Source organism: Nycticebus coucang, chromosome 16, assembly GCF_027406575.1.
Source record: "Nycticebus coucang isolate mNycCou1 chromosome 16, mNycCou1.pri, whole genome shotgun sequence".
NCBI classification, from domain to species: domain Eukaryota; kingdom Metazoa; phylum Chordata; class Mammalia; order Primates; family Lorisidae; genus Nycticebus; species Nycticebus coucang.
Window position 1 is genome coordinate 93,731,612 of NC_069795.1, and position 15,429 is coordinate 93,747,040.

Below are 15,429 nucleotides of genomic sequence, written 5' to 3' on the forward strand. Positions count from 1 at the left end.
CCCAAAGTGGGTACTTTTTAATAGCATAAAAAAAAAAAAAAAATGAAGACCACTGAACTACTTCAAACTCAGATTTGTTCAGGGATCTATTGCTAAATAATGGTAAGCTGAAGTACAGATCCAAAATTTCCATTTGTTTATTTATTTCAAATCCAAAGCCGTTTCCACTCCACCATTCTCATTCTTCCAGAGTTCTGAGGACCAGTGTTTCCACAAAGTGCATATGCAAGTGGGGTATGGCTAGACATAAAATTTCAAATGTTCAAGTACATACATGATTTCAGTACACACAAATGTGGCTAGTGTCCCTCCTAACCTTCACCAAATACCACCTTACTTTCTGAGATAAAATGGGATGTATCCAAGTATAACCAAGCAGTAGATCTGTAGTGTGTGGATAGAGATCAACAATAAATACTTCAGGTGGTGCTTGTAGCTCAGTGGGTTGGGCATCAGCCACATGCACGGAGGCTGGCAAGTTCAAACCCAGACTGGAGCCTGCTAAAGAACAATGACAACTGCAACAAAAAATAGCCAGGCGTTGTGGCAGGTGCCCGTAGTCCCAGCTACTTGGGAGGCTGAAGCAAGATAATCACTTAAGCCCAAGAGTTTGAGGTTGCTGCAAGCTGTGACACAACGGCACTCTACCCAGGGCAACACAGTGAGACTCTGTCTCAAAAAAAAAAAAGAAAGAAACCAAAGTTAAGATTGTAAGCAATCTTTACAAAAAACAGATTGATTACCTTAATTTTCTAAAATAACAAAATGAAAAATACCTTGCCTAGTGGGCAGCACTGTGGCTCAGTGGGTAGGGTGTCAACCCCATATGCCCAGGGTGGTAGGTTCAAACCTGGCCCCGGCCAAACTGCAACAAAAAAATAGCTGGGTGTTGTGGCAGGCACCTGTAGTCCCAACTATTTGGGAAGCTGAGGCAAGAGAATTGCCTAAGCCCAGGAGTTGGAGGTTGCTGTGAGTTGTGTGATGCCACGGCACTCTACAGAGGACAATAAGTAAGACTCTGTCTCTACAAAAAAAAAAAAAACCTTGGGGCGGCGCCTGTGGCTCAGTCGGTAAGGCGCCGGCCCCATATACCGAGGGTGGCGGGTTCAAACCCAGCCCCGGCTGAACTGCAAACCAAAAAATAGCTGGGCGTTGTGGCGGGCGCCTGTAGTCCCAGCTACTCGGGAGGCTGAGGCAAGAGAATCGCTTAAGCCCAGGAGTTGGAGGTTGCTGTGAGCTGTGTGAGGCCACGGCACTGTACCGAGGGCCATAAAGTGAGACTCTGTCTCTACAAAAAAAAAAAAAAAAAACAAAAAAAACCTTGCATAGTAGGCTACTGGCAGATAAATGCTGTTCTATCATATACACATTATGCAAAATAATTTGTTAATGTGAAACAGTTATTTGCTATTTTTCAATATGCAAGAAAGAAATGCATACTTCTTACTCAGGAAGTATATAGCCAAATAGTGAAAACCTGAAACTTAAGGGGGGAGGGTAGGATAATTAATGCAAAATGATGAGCCATACCTATCCTTGACAAGAAAAATATGGGAAGTTAATTCTTTGTGCCTTGTGTCCCAGCTAACTTCATTTGCAGTCACTGGGGGAAAGCCAACCACCAGATTTCAACAAGAACAGTATAGTCAATGAAATACCTACTCAAATTTCTTTTAGGTCATTTTGTCTGACAAGTTTTAAACCTCCAATATTAACGTAACTACTCACATATTAATACAAAGACTCCTTTCCAACAGGCAGTTTCTACTTTATGTTTACCACCTAAGGAGATTTAAACTTATAAAAAGCTTAGGGGGATCCTCTATACGCTGTGATTCTCTATGCTATTACCACGTGACAGTTAAAACCAAATCCACAGGGCTAATCAGTAAACTAAGAAAGGAAAAACAAAACGCTAAAAGGAAATCATGACCAAATAAAATAAAATCCCATAGGGTAAAAAAGTACGATGAAATGAAAGCCTGTAAGAATTCATCCTGCATACGCACAACACTCATGTTATTAGAAGGCCCTTCATAAAAATAGCCAAGAGTCTCAAACATTTGAGATGCTGGCTTAGGGAGATTGACAGACAACAGCTGGGGAGATTTTGTATTGATCATGTAACATCCTGGCATACTTTGAAGAAATAGGGACAAGGGAACTGTATAATGACAAAAATAAACTCTTAAGATTTCATTTTTACCTATTTAACCCTTTACACAAAACCGCTCCCAAATTCTTCTTCTCTGGGATGCCTCTTGCTTTTCCCAGCCCTGATTCCACAGTAATGTATCCCCTTCCTCCCAAAGAAAACTAACAAAAATACACCTCGTGGAAAAACAAAAAGCACCTCCCTCCAAAAATACAGAGTAACTGATATAAAGAAACTAGTCACCCTTCCACCGTCTCCCTGTTCCGTTTCATATTTTAAATCTTACTTTAAAGCCCAGGACTTTCGCCTTTTCTTCCGTAAAAGAGGGGCTAAGGCGCCGCCCAATTTACCAGGCCGCAAAAAATATTACAACCCGCCACACTTCAAGGTTTTCTACTTTTCTCTCTTCGATCCTAACCCTCAACCCGGTAACCCCCTCCTCCTGAGGCACTGAAGAGTTCTTGGCCCAAAAGCCTAATACAAAGGTGAATTCCAAAGATTCCGCGACGCACCCCCAGGGGGTGGGGAGGGGTCGAAGGAGCCGGCCCCGGCGCTCCCGCACGGCACAGTCCGAGGGGCGGGGGAGCGGGTGTGACCACACAATCCCACCGCCTCCCAGAGCTCAGGCCTGCTCCTACGGAGCTCCCCGCCGCCCAGCAGGCACTCGGCTTCCTCGCAATGGCTGGCTAAGGGCCGCACTAGCAGCCAGTAAGAGGTTCATAAGTAGGAAAAAGCAAAAGGTGTCCGACGTGTTGTTTCAAAACATAACGGAGCCCAGGCCCCCGAGACCGTTAAACCGCGGGCGAGGGGGGAGAAGCAAGGAACCCAGCGGCCTCGGGCTTTGGCCTGGCCGCCCTTTTTGACCCCGTACCTAACTCTCTGGGACCACCAACGCTCCCTCAGATCCGCTCTGGCACCCAGAACCCCCAACAAAATCTCAAAAGGGTCAGTACCTTGTAGAAAGCCCCGTTGGAGCCGCGAACCTCCACCGTCAGCTCCGCCATGTTGGAACCGCAAAGGCCGCTGGGAAGAGATTCTAGAAACTTTCCAACCAGAGGGGAGGAGGGGGAGGGACGTAAAGGAGGCGGGGGGAGGGGCGGGGAAAACAGGGCGGGGATTGGGTTCCCCCGCCCTCCACCCCTAGGGTCTCAGCGTGTCGCCCGGACCTTCCCGGTGGGCTCCCTCCGCTCCTTACATCACTTGCCGTGGGCTCCGCCCGCCGCCGCCTACGTCCGATTCGCCTCCCGACACAATCGCCGACCTTTGCTGACCCGCCCCTAAGTCCCCGCCCTCCGGTGCCGGCTGCTCGCTCCGCTCCATCCAGTTGGTGCCTCCAGCTGCCCGGGATGAACTGCCCAGGCGCTGCCTGTCCCCCTTGTCCGCCAAGTTCACCTGCGCTCTCGCATCCCGGCCGTAAACTTCTGGAAGTGCTGGCAGCCCTGGAGTGACTTTCTCACCTGGGGAGGAGCCATTTGGGTGCTCAAGTTGCCTGGAGGGAGAGGGAACCCTAAACTATGTGCACATTGATGTGCTACAAATTCTTTTGCCCGGCTCTATTTTGTCTCATATCCTACATTTCCACACCCACTCTCACAGTTTGGCCAAGCCCTGTTACCACTTTAGCTGTTTGAAAGTCAAACTAAGTGTTTTTCTGTCGGTTTAGCTGATTTCACACCCTGGAGCCGAGTTTCGGTTAATTCCCATTGTGAGAGGTAGTCAGGGAAACTTAATAGAGCAGGATTCCACGTTTTCCCCTGCTGTAACGTACGCGAAGTTCCACAAATAGGATTGAAGCAGAACCATTTCCTATGTCTTCTACCAGAACCTACCCCAGTTCTGGAAGCATTGTGAATATTTAGTTTACTTAAAAGTAATCTAGCAAGACCTTTGGAAAAAACTAGAAGGGATCCTTTAAGTGTGTGCTGTTAGGCTTGTATTACCATTTTTGCAGAAAAACTTGATTTTAAAAAGTTTTTTTCTGGGCGGCGCCTGTGGCTCAGTCAGTAAGGCGCCGGCCCCATATACCGAGGGTGGCAGGTTCAAACCCGGCCCCGGCCAAACTGCAACCAAAAAATAGCCGGGCGTTGTGGCGGGCGCCTGTAGTCCCAGCTACTTGGGAGGCTCAGGCAAGAGAATCGCTTAGGCCCAGGAGTTGGAGGTTGCTGTGAGCTGTGTGAGGCCATGGCACTCTACCGAGAGCCATAAAGTGAGACTCTGTCTCTACAAAAAAAAAAAAAAAGTTTTTTTCTTAAAATTTGTTGTTATAGGCGGCGCCCGTAGCTCAGTGGGTAGGGCGCCGGCCGCATAACACTGAGGCTGACGGGTTCGAACGCAGCCTGGGCCAGCTAAATAACAATGACAACTGTAACAATAAAATAGCTGGACGTTGAGGCGGGCTCCTGTAGTCCTAGCTACTTAAGAGGCTGAGGCAAGACAATTGCTTAAGGGTGGTTCCTGTGGCTCAAGGAGTAGGGCGACGGCCCCATATTTCAGAGGTGTCAGGTTCAAACCTGGCCCTGGCCAAAAACTGCAAAAAAAATTGCTTAGAGTTTGAGGTTGCTGTGTACTGTGACGCCACGGCACTCTACCAAGGGTGATAAATTGAGACTGTCTCTAAAAAAATAATAACAACTTTTTATAAAGAGTTTGCATGTTGTCCTTGTGCGGGGGCCATGCTAATGATGTATCATTACAATTTCCTTAATTGCCAATTAATGATGTTTCATTCCATATGTGCTACCAGAGTAAGCACTGCAGAAAAACTTTAAAGGATGCTTTGCTGGCACTTGCACTCCTTATGAAATGCGCACTGACCCAGCGTGTTGGTCCTAAAAAAGATTAATATAATATTTGATCAGACTAATAAAAAAATTATTTAGAGACAGAGATCTTGGTATGTTGCCCAGGCTAGTCTCAAGCTCCTGGCCTCTAGCCATGTTCCCATCTCCTCCTCCTAAAGTGCTTGGGTTACAGGTGTGAGTCACCACACCTGGTCAGGATGTTCTTTTAAAAGTATTGATTATGGTGAGAAGAACTAAATACCCTTTAATAATAATACCCACCATTTATTTATTTATTTATTTATTTATTTATTTTTTTTTTTTTTTTTAGAGACAGAGTCTTACTTTGTCGCCATCAGTAGAGTGCCCTGGCTTAGGCACTTCTCTTGCCTCAGCCTCTTGAGTAGCTGGGACTACAGGCACTCGCCACAATGCCCGGCTATTTTTTGTTGCAGTTTGGCCAGGCCAAAACTGCCACCCTTGGTATATGGGGCCAGCGCCCTAGTCACTGAGCCACAGGCACCACCCATAGCCACCATTTATTAAGGACTTCTGCCAGAGCTTTAAGAATCATCTCATTATGTGAGTAGTGCATATGGCTCAAAGAACTAGGGTGCTGGCCCCATATGCTGGAGGTGGTGGGTTCTAAACCCAGCCCCGGCCAAAAACCACAAAAAAAAAAATAAATAAAAGAATAATCTCATTATGTTCCTTTAGAATTGTACTATCCTAGTTGGATTTTTTAGCAGTGTTTTAAGATGCACTTCACCCATTTAAAGTGTACAATTCAATGGTTTTTAATATATTCACACGGTTGTGCAATCATACCCACAATCAACTTTAAAACATTTTTTATCACCTCAAAAAGAACCTTATATATATATTTAAAAAAAAAAAAAAGAACCTTATATCTAGGCGGTGCCTGTGGCTCAAAGGATTAGGGCCCTGGCCCCCATATGCCGGAGGTGGTGGGTTCAAACCCAGCCCCGGCCAAAAAAAAAAACACCTTATACCTGTTGGCAGTTACTCCCCATTTCACCCCAACTCCCTAGGTCCTAAGAAACCACTAGTCTTTTCTGTCTGTATAAATCTGCCTAATCTAGATATTTCATGTAAAGAGAATTATACAATATTCAATCTTTTATGATTGGCTTCTTTCATTTAGCATACTGTTGTAGCATGTATAATTCATTTTTTGTCAAATAGCATTGTATGGGTTCACCCCCTCATTTGGTATCCACCAGCTGATAGACATTTGAGTCATTTCCAATTTTTGCCTATACAGCTTCTGTAACTATTCCTGCACAAGTTTTTGTATAAGCAGGTGTACACTTCCATTTCTCTTGAGTATGAGGTCTGACAAGTGTAAACATCCTGGAATAAGTGCTACATGCCTCTTTACTGAATGTCACTGTGGTCTCCTTCAAAGTTCTCCACTTGGGAAGCTATGCACTGACACCAACAGCACCTAGTCTACCCTTCAAAGAAATTTTGGTGCTCTTCTCTGGAATGGCCATTAGAGCCATCCTCCAGGTCTGACAAGTGAGTTTGCAGACTTGCCACCAGGTGCTTCTGTTGGCAACACTATACAAACAGCTCAGTAAGGTTTCATAACCTTGGTATAAGTGTCTCACAATTCATTCATGTCAATGTGTGGCAGTTACTTGCTGAGTGCTATTCTTTTTTTTTTTTTTTTTTGAGACAGGATCTCACTATATTGCCCTCGGTAGAGTTTGAGGTTACTGTGAGCCATGACACCACAGTACTCTACGCAGGGGGACAGAGTAAGACTCCGCCTCAAAAAAAAAGACATAGCCCAGGTGTAATTCTGAGGGAAATCGCTTGAGTCCAAGAGTTTGAGGTTGCTGTGAGCTGTGACACCACAGAACTATACTGAGGGTGACAGAGTGAGACTCTGTCTCAAAAAGTAAATAAATAAAAAAATTGTTTTGTGTTTACATATATGCATATATATAAATGTTAATATTACTATATATTAGGAGTGGATATTTCCAGAAGGTATTCATATAAATTTTATAATTTCTATATTTTTTGTAATGAGCATATTACTTGATTATCAAAAAAAGTTATTTTTATTTTTTAAATTTTTTTTTTCTTTTTTGAGACGGAGTCTTAAGCTGTCGCCCTGATTAGGGTGCTGTGGCATAACAGCTCACAGCAACCTGCCGGCCTTGGTGCACATGGCCAGCACCCTACCCACTGAACTACAGGTGCCACCACTTTTTAAAATATTACTCCATGGAATGTTCTACAGCCTTATTTATTTATTTTTGTAGAGACAGCCTTATTTATTTATTTTTGTATCGCCCTCAGTAGAGTGCTGCGGCGTCACACAGCTCACAGCAACCTCCAACTCCTGGGCTTAAGCGATTCTCTTGCCTCAGCCTCCCGAGTAGCTGGGACTACAGGCGCCTGCCACAACACCCAGCTATTTTTTGTTGCAGTTTGGCTGGGGCCGGGTTCGAACCCGCCACCCTCGGTATATGGGGCCCGGCACCCTATGCACTGAGCCACAGGCACCACCCAGAATGTTCTACAGCCTTTAGCAATGAAATTATAGAAGACTATTTACTTATATGAGAAAATGTCTATAATTAGAAAAAGTAGGGCCTAAGATCCCTAGATAACAGAGACCATGTGAAGACTCCGGAGAGAGAGTTCTTCAGTTCTTTCCCCTTTCAGAAGCTCTGATGCTTTTCTGTATTCCTTTCTAACTTCTAATTAAAGTCCTATCTTACCACTGGAGAAAAAAAATTGTATATTGTTTTGGGTAGTATGTACATTTTAACAATGTTGATTCTTCCCAGCCAGAGCATGGTATGTTTTTCCATTTGTTAACATTTTCAGCTATTTCTTTTCTTAGAGTTTCATAGTTTTCTTTACAGAGGTCTTTCACGTCCTTTGTTAGATATAAACTCCCAAATATTTCATCTTCTTTGGCACTACTGTGTGCAGTCTGCTCTTGCTTGCTGCTTGGTGTGCTCTTGGCCAAATAATGACCTATCAAAGTGTCACATCCAGCCTCCTGGCATACTGTTATCCCAGTTATTTGGTCCCATAGCTTGGAAAAATTACAAGCAGGTACAGTATCACAGAGTGACCACAAGCACGAGATAACTTCACACGAGCAGCGTTTTTTGTTTTGTTTTATTTTTATAAGAGGAAGGGCTATGAGCAGCTTTTTATTGTGAAAGGGAACAGGTCAATCTCTGAGTGGAGAGAGAGGAACAAACCGACTGACTTTCTGCCAGTGCACAAGTTGTTTCCTTTTACTGGCTTGGTCAAGGAAGGGTTTGGGGAGGTGTGGGATGTTACCAAATTATTTAGGGGTGTTCTCAAGGTCCCTGATCTGCTGTGAGCTCCCACTCTGGAAGCCCATACATAAATAAGTTAACGACATAATAATTAACTTTGGTTACTCTAGGTCACTTTCTTTTTTTTATTAATTTTTTTATTGTTAAATCATAGCTGTGTACATTGGTGCAATCAAGGGGTACAATGTGCAGGTTTCATATACAATCTCAAATATTCTCATCAAACTGTTCAACATAGCCTTCATGGCATTTTCCTAGTTACTGTATGTAGGCATTTGTATTCTGCATTTCGTAAGTTTTGCCTGTACCCATACTAGGATGCACTATAGGTGTGGCCCCACCCATTACCCTCCCTCCACCAAAACTTCACCCCTCCCTTCCTCCCTTTCCCCATAGTCTTGTGCTATAGTTGGGTTATAGCCTTCATGTGAAAGCTATAATTTAGCTTCATAGCAGAGCTGAATACATAGGATACTTTTTCTTCCATTCTTGAGATACTTTGCTAAGAAGAATATGTTCCAGCTCCATCCATGTAAACATGAAAGAGGTAAAGTCTCCGTCTTTCTTTAAGGCTGCATAATATTCCATGGTATACATGTACCACAATTTGCTAGTCCATTCGTGGGTCGATGGACACTTGGGCTTCTTCCATGACTTAGCGATTATGAATTGGGCTGCAATAAACATTCTGGTACAGATGTCTTTGCTATATTGTGATTTTTGGTCTTTGGGGTATAAACCTAGTAAAGGAATTATAGGATCGAATGGCAGGTCTATTTTTAGGTCTCTAAGTATTCTCCAAACATCCTTCCAGAAGGAACATATTAGTGGGCATTCCCACCAGCAGTGTAGAAGTGTGCCCTTTTCTTCACATCAATGCCAACATCTCTGGTTTTGGGATTTTGTTATGTGGGCTACTCTTACTGGGGTTAGGTGGTATCTCAAAGTAGTTTTGATTTGCATTTCTCTGATGATTAAGGATGATGAGCTTTTTTTCATTTGTTTGTAGATTGTGCGTCTGTCTTCTTTAGAGAAGTTTCTCTTCAAGTCCCTTTCCCACCCTGAGATGGGATCACGTGTTCTTTTCTTGCTAATACGTTTGAGTTCTCTGTGGATTCTTGTTATTAGACCTTTATCGGAGGTATAACCTGCAAATATTTTCTCCCATTCTGAGGGCTGTCTGCTTGCTTTACTTACTATGTTCTTGGCTGTGCAAGAAGCTTTTTAGTTTGATGAGGTCCAAGGAGTGTATTTTTGACACTGCTTTGATTGCCTGGGGAGTCCTCCTCATAAAATATTCATCCAGGCCAATTCCTTCAAGAGTTTTCCCTGCACTTTCTTCAAGTATTTTCATAGTTTCATGTCTTAAGTTTAAATATTTTATCCAGTGAGAGTCTCTCTTAGTTAATGGTGAAAGGTGTGGGTCCAGTTTCAATCTTCTACAGGTTGCCAGCCAGTTTACCCAGTACCATTTGTTAAATAGGGAATCTTTTCCCCACTGAATGTTTTTAAATGGCTTGTTAAAGATCAAATAACGGTAAGTAGCTGGATTCATCTCTTGATTCCAGACATCTACTTCTCTGTTTTTGTGCCAGTACCATGCTGTTTTGATCACTATCGATTCATAGTATAGTCTGAGGTCTGGTAGCATGATTCCTCCTGCTTTGTTCTTATTGCTGAGTAATGTTTTGGCTATTCGAGGTTTTTTCTGATTCCATATAAAATGAAGTATTATTTTTTTCAAGATCTTTAAAATATGACAATGGAGCTTTAATAGGAATTGCATTAAAATTGTATATTGTTTTGGGTAGAATGGACATTTTAACAATGTTGATTCTTCCCAGCCTTGAGCATGGTATGTTTTTCCATCTGTTAACATCTTCAGCTATTTCTTTTCTTAAGGATTCATAGTTCTCTTTGTAGAGATCTTTCACATCCTTTGTTAGGCATACTCCCAAATATTTCATCTTCTTTGGCACTACTGTGAAAGGAATAGAGTCCTTGACTGTTTTTTTGGGCTTGGTTATTGTTGGTATATATAAAGGCTACAGATTTATGGGTGTTGATTTTGTAGCCTGAGACATTGCTGTATTCCTTGATCACTTCTGAAAGTTTTGTAGTAGAATCCCTAGTGTTTTCCAGATATATGATCATACCATCTGCGCAGAGTGAAAGTTTGATCTCTTCAGACCCTATGTGGATACCCTTGATCGCCTTTTCTTCCCTAATTGCAATGGCTAAAACTTCCATTACAATGTTAAAGAGCAATGGAGACAATGGGCCACCTTGCCTGGTTCCTGATCTAAGTGGAAATGATTTCAACTTAACTCCATTCAATATGATATTGGCTGTGGGTTTGCTGTAGATGGCCTCTATTAGTTTAAGAAATGTCCCTTCTATACCAATTTGCTTAAGTGTTCTGATCATGAAGGGATGCTGGATATTATTAAAAGCTTTTTCTGCGTCAATTGAAAGAATCATATGGTCCTTATTTTTTAGTTTATGTGTTGAATTACATTTATAGATTTATGTACATTGAACCAGCCTTGAGACCCTGGGATAAATCCCTCTTGGTCATGGTGTATAATTTTTTTGATGTGCTGTTGGATTCTGTTTGTTAGGATCTTATTGAGTATTTTAGCATCAATATTCATTAGTGATACTGGTCTATAATTTTCTTTTCTTGTTGGGTCTTTCCCTGGTTTGGGGATCAAGGGGATGTTTGCCTCATAGAACGTGTTGGGTAATATTCCTTCTTTTTCTATATTTTGGAAGAGGTTTAGTAGTATAGGTACCAGTTCTTCTTTAAATGTTTGGTAGAATTCTGATGTAAAGCCATCTGGTCCTGGACTTTTCTTTTTAGGGAGATTTTGTATAGTTGATGCTATTTCAGAACTTGATATAGGCCTGTTAAACATTTCCAATTCGTTCTGGCTAAGTCTTGGTAGGTGGCGTACTTCCAGGTATTGGTCTATTTCTTTCAGATTTTCTTATTTCTGAGAGTAGAGTTTCTTGTAGTATTCGTTAAGGATTTTTTGAATTTCTGAGGGGTCTGTTGTTATTTCATCATTACCATTTTGATTGATGAAATTAGAGATTTTACTCTTTTTTTCCTCGTTAGGTTAGCCAAAGGTTCATCTATTTTATTGATCTTTTCAAAAAACCAACTTTTGGATTTATTGATCTGTTGTATAATTCTTTTGTTTTCAATTTCATTTAGCTCTGCTCTGATTTTTGTTATTTCTTTTCTTCTGCTGGGATTGGGGTTGGAGTGTTCTTCCTTCTCCAGTTGCTTGAGATGTTCCATTAAGTTATTAACTTCCTCTCTTTCCATTTTCTTGAGGAAGGCTTGCAGTGCTATAAATTTCCCTCTTAGGACTGCCTTTGCAGTATTCCAGAGGTTCTGGTAATTCGTGTCTTGATTGTTGTTTTGTTCCAAAAATTTGGTGATTTCCTTCTTAATCTCGTCTATAACCCATCTATCCTTCAGCATAAGGTTGTTTAACTTCCATGTTCTTGTATGGGTATGCAGGTTCCTGTTGTTATTGAGTTCAACTTTTATTCCATGATGATCTGAGAAGATGCAAGGAATAATTTCTGTTTTTTTAATTTTGCTGAGGTTAGATTTGTGGCCTAGGATGTGGTCGATTTTGGAGTATGTTCTGTGGGCTGATGAGAAGAATGTGTATTCAGTTTTTTGGGGATGAAATATTATGTAGATGTCTCTTAAGTCCAGATGTTGAATGGTTGAGTTTAAATCCAAAATTTCTTTGCTTAGCTTCTTTTTGGAGGATCTATCCAGCACTGCTAAAGGGGTGTTAAAATCTCCAACTACTATGGAAGTGGAGGAAATTGAGTTGCTCATGTCTGTTAGAGTTTCTCTTATAGATTGAGGCGCGTTGTGGTTGGGTGCATAACTATTAATAATAGAGATCTCATCATATTGAGTATTACCTTTAACAAATATGAAGTGTCCATCCTTATCCCTAATTATTTTGGTCGGTTTAAAGCCTACTGCATCTGCTAATAGGATTGCAACGCCTGCTTTTTTCTGCTTTCCATTTGCCTGGAATATAGATGACCATTCCTTCACCTTGAGTCTATATTTGTCTTTTAATGTAAGATGCGATTCTTGTATGCAGCAAATATCTGGCTTGAGTTTTTGTATCCAGTCAGCCAACCTGTGCCTCTTTAGAGGACACTTTATACCATTCACATTAATTGAGAATATTGATAAGCCTTTCGAGAGTCCGGTGGACATTTTTAATCCTTTTGCGACTGTGGAAGTTGGAATTTGATCAAAATTTTCTGGGTGAGTTTACTTTTGTGGTGGAGGATTACACTGGTCTTTATGGAGGATAGGTCTGAGAATATCCTGGAGAGCTGGTTTAGTGATGGCAAATTTCTTCAACATGTGAATGTCATTGAAGTATTTAATTTCTCCATCATAAATGAAACTCAGTTTAGCTGGGTATAGGATCCTGGGTTGAAAGTTATTTTGTTTTAGGAGATTAAAAGTTGATGACAAAAAAAAATAAAAAAAAATAAAAGTTGATGACCATCCTCTTCTAGCTTAAAAGGTTTCAGCAGAGAGATCTGCAGTTATTCTAATATTGTTGCCCTAGTAGGTGATGGTTTTCTTTCGTCTTGCAGCTTTCAGAAATTTCTCCTTCATATTAACTTTAGTGAAATTGATTATGATGTGTCTGGGGGATGTCTTATTCAGGTTGAGTCGTGCTGGAGTTCTGAAACTATCTGCTATCTGAATTTCAGAATCTCTTGGCATGTCTGGAAAGTTCTCCTTCATAATCTCATGAAGAAGAGACTCTGTGCCTTGTGAAGCCACTTCATCACTTTCCGGGATCCATATAAGACGAATATTGGTTTTCTTCAAATTATCCCAGAGCTCTCTGAGAGAGTGATCTGTTTTTGCCCTCCATTTCTCATCCTCTTTGAGAGTTTGGGAGTGTTCGAAAACTTTGTCTTCAATGTCAGAAATCCTTTCTTCTGCTTGCTCCATTCTGTTACTGAGGGATTCTACTGTGTATCTCAGATATTTGAGGGATGCAACTTCTTGTCTCAATGTGTCAAAATCTTTGGTCATTTGGTCTTTGAATTTGTTGAATTCTTGAGATATCTTTTGGGTTACTGCTTGGAGTTCTAATTCAATCTTATTTGCTATGCAGATTCTGAATTCGATTTCTGACATCTCAGCTATTTGTTTGTGCATGGGATCTTGTGCTGTGTCTGCCCCATTGATCCTTGGGGGAGTTGATCTACTCTGATTATTCATATTGCCAGAGTTTTTCGGTCGATTTCACCTTATGATTGTTTTTTACCGTTGCCTCTGGCTGTCCTCAGAGTTGGGGAGGTGTCTCTCCAAGATTAGATCCCAGCAGGATCACTCTATTGTTGCTTGATCTTTGTAAGGAGTGACCCTGTGTAGTTCCTCTGGGGCTGCTCTAGCTAGGGAGTTCTGGTTGTGGAAGCAGCTCCAGCATGTGACACACCCAGATCCAGCAACAGGGCGGGAGGTGGTGCGCACGGTTCTGGGAGTTCCTGGCACCCAGTAACTTTGGCACAGAGAGCCCAAGGCTCCAGCAGTCTCTGACCAGGAGAAGGGTTCTGCGTAGAGGCAGGGCTCCAGAGGGCACGCAGCTACCAGTATCCCTGGCCAGACAAGCAGGCCAGTGTGGAGGCTGGGAGGACACAGGAGGAAGGATGCAGGGTTGCACGACTCCCGCAGTTCCTGGTCAGGGCATGCGGAGGCCCGGTTGGTGCGGGGTCGTGGCATAGATCTTATGGAGGTCTGGGTAGCACCAAGCCCAGGAATTTGAGGTTGCTATGAGCTGTGACACCACAGCACTCTACATAGGGCAACAGCCCGAGCCTCCAGTGTGCCAAAACCATTTCACTCTGCCCCTTAGGGTTAAGGCTGTAAGGCAGCTCAGTCCCCACCTTTAGGCTGCTCAGTTGCTGGGTTGCTAGGTCCCGCCCTCTCCTTGCTCTGGGACCCTGAGGGCGGAGCTTGCTGTGGCAGTTCTCTCACACAATGGCTCCCTGCAGCCCAGCTCAGTGGCTCTGTCTGGGGCCCCAGACAATACCCAAAGTTCTCCGCACTCCTGCCTCAGCTCTCCCCAAGGCAGTTCAACTGAGTGCCAAGTCCAAAAACACCGAAACAGTTCACAGGTAAGGCCTTTCCAGTTTGAAGTCTCACTGCTGCTTGTACTCACGTTTGCCGGCGTGATTAGGTCAATCGAACACACGCAACCACTTGCCAGTTTCCCACTGCTTTTGTCCTCCTCTTGGGGTCCAGAAGTCCCTTGCTGACTCCCTGTATCCTCAAAGGGATGATTATAGGCAGATATCACCAGACAGAGATGTCTGGAGTCTTATTTCCCCAGACTCACCGTGCCCAGTTGCAGGGAAGCTGTTACTCGGTCACCATCTTTAATCCAATCCCCACTCTAGGTCACTTTCTAAATCTATTATGCCTGGGGCAGGGAATTCCCACTTTGGTAAACTGTTCCATCCCTTCCAGGTGTGGCTCAGGATGGGATTAAGGGTGGAGCAGCACCAAAATGACTTGTCCATTATCATTTTTCCCAGGTGGGGCAATTGTTCTCGGCAGCACCAAGGCAGGGCACCCTTGTCCATACAAAAGCCAGATATCCTAGCTATGTACCTAACAGTTTACTTCTAATTTTTAAAAATTATACATTAGGGGCAGCACCTGTGGCTCAGTGAGTAGGGCGCCAGCCTCATATAATGAAGGTGGGAGGTTCAAACCCAGCCCCAGCCAAACTGCAACGACAACAAAAAAATAGCTCGGTGCCTGTAGTCCCAGCTACTCGGGAGGCTGAGGCAAGAGAATTGCCTAAACCCAGGAGTTGGAGGTTGTTGTGAGCTGTGGTCCCATGGTACTCCACTGAGGGTGATAAAGTGAGATTCTGTCTCAAAAAAAAAAAAAAAAAAATATATATATAATCAAATAAAACAGGCACAGTTCCTCATGCCTGTAATCCCAGCACTTTGGGAGACTAAGGTGGCAGGGTCATTTCAAGAGGACTTGAAAACCAGCCAGGGCACTATAGTGAAAGCCCATCTAGTCACCAGAAAAGAGAATTAAATGGTTGGAACTTTGTTTCTTTCTTTTTTT

The 15,429-nt window shown here is 42.9% G+C and overlaps 1 protein-coding gene across 7 annotated transcripts in view; it reads right to left on the reverse strand.

Annotated features, from left to right (window-relative positions):
* FXR1 (FMR1 autosomal homolog 1) overlaps positions 1-3,524 on the reverse strand; it is an 89,135-nt gene extending 85,611 nt beyond the window's left edge. For all 7 annotated transcript variants that reach the window (XM_053564191.1, XM_053564188.1, XM_053564187.1 and 4 more), the window contains exon 1: positions 3,109-3,524. In XM_053564191.1, coding sequence (XP_053420166.1) covers positions 3,109-3,159 — 51 coding nt within the window. In that variant the 5' untranslated portion in view covers positions 3,160-3,524. The remainder of the gene's footprint in view (positions 1-3,108) is intronic.
* Between the last annotated feature and the right edge of the window lie 11,905 nt (positions 3,525-15,429).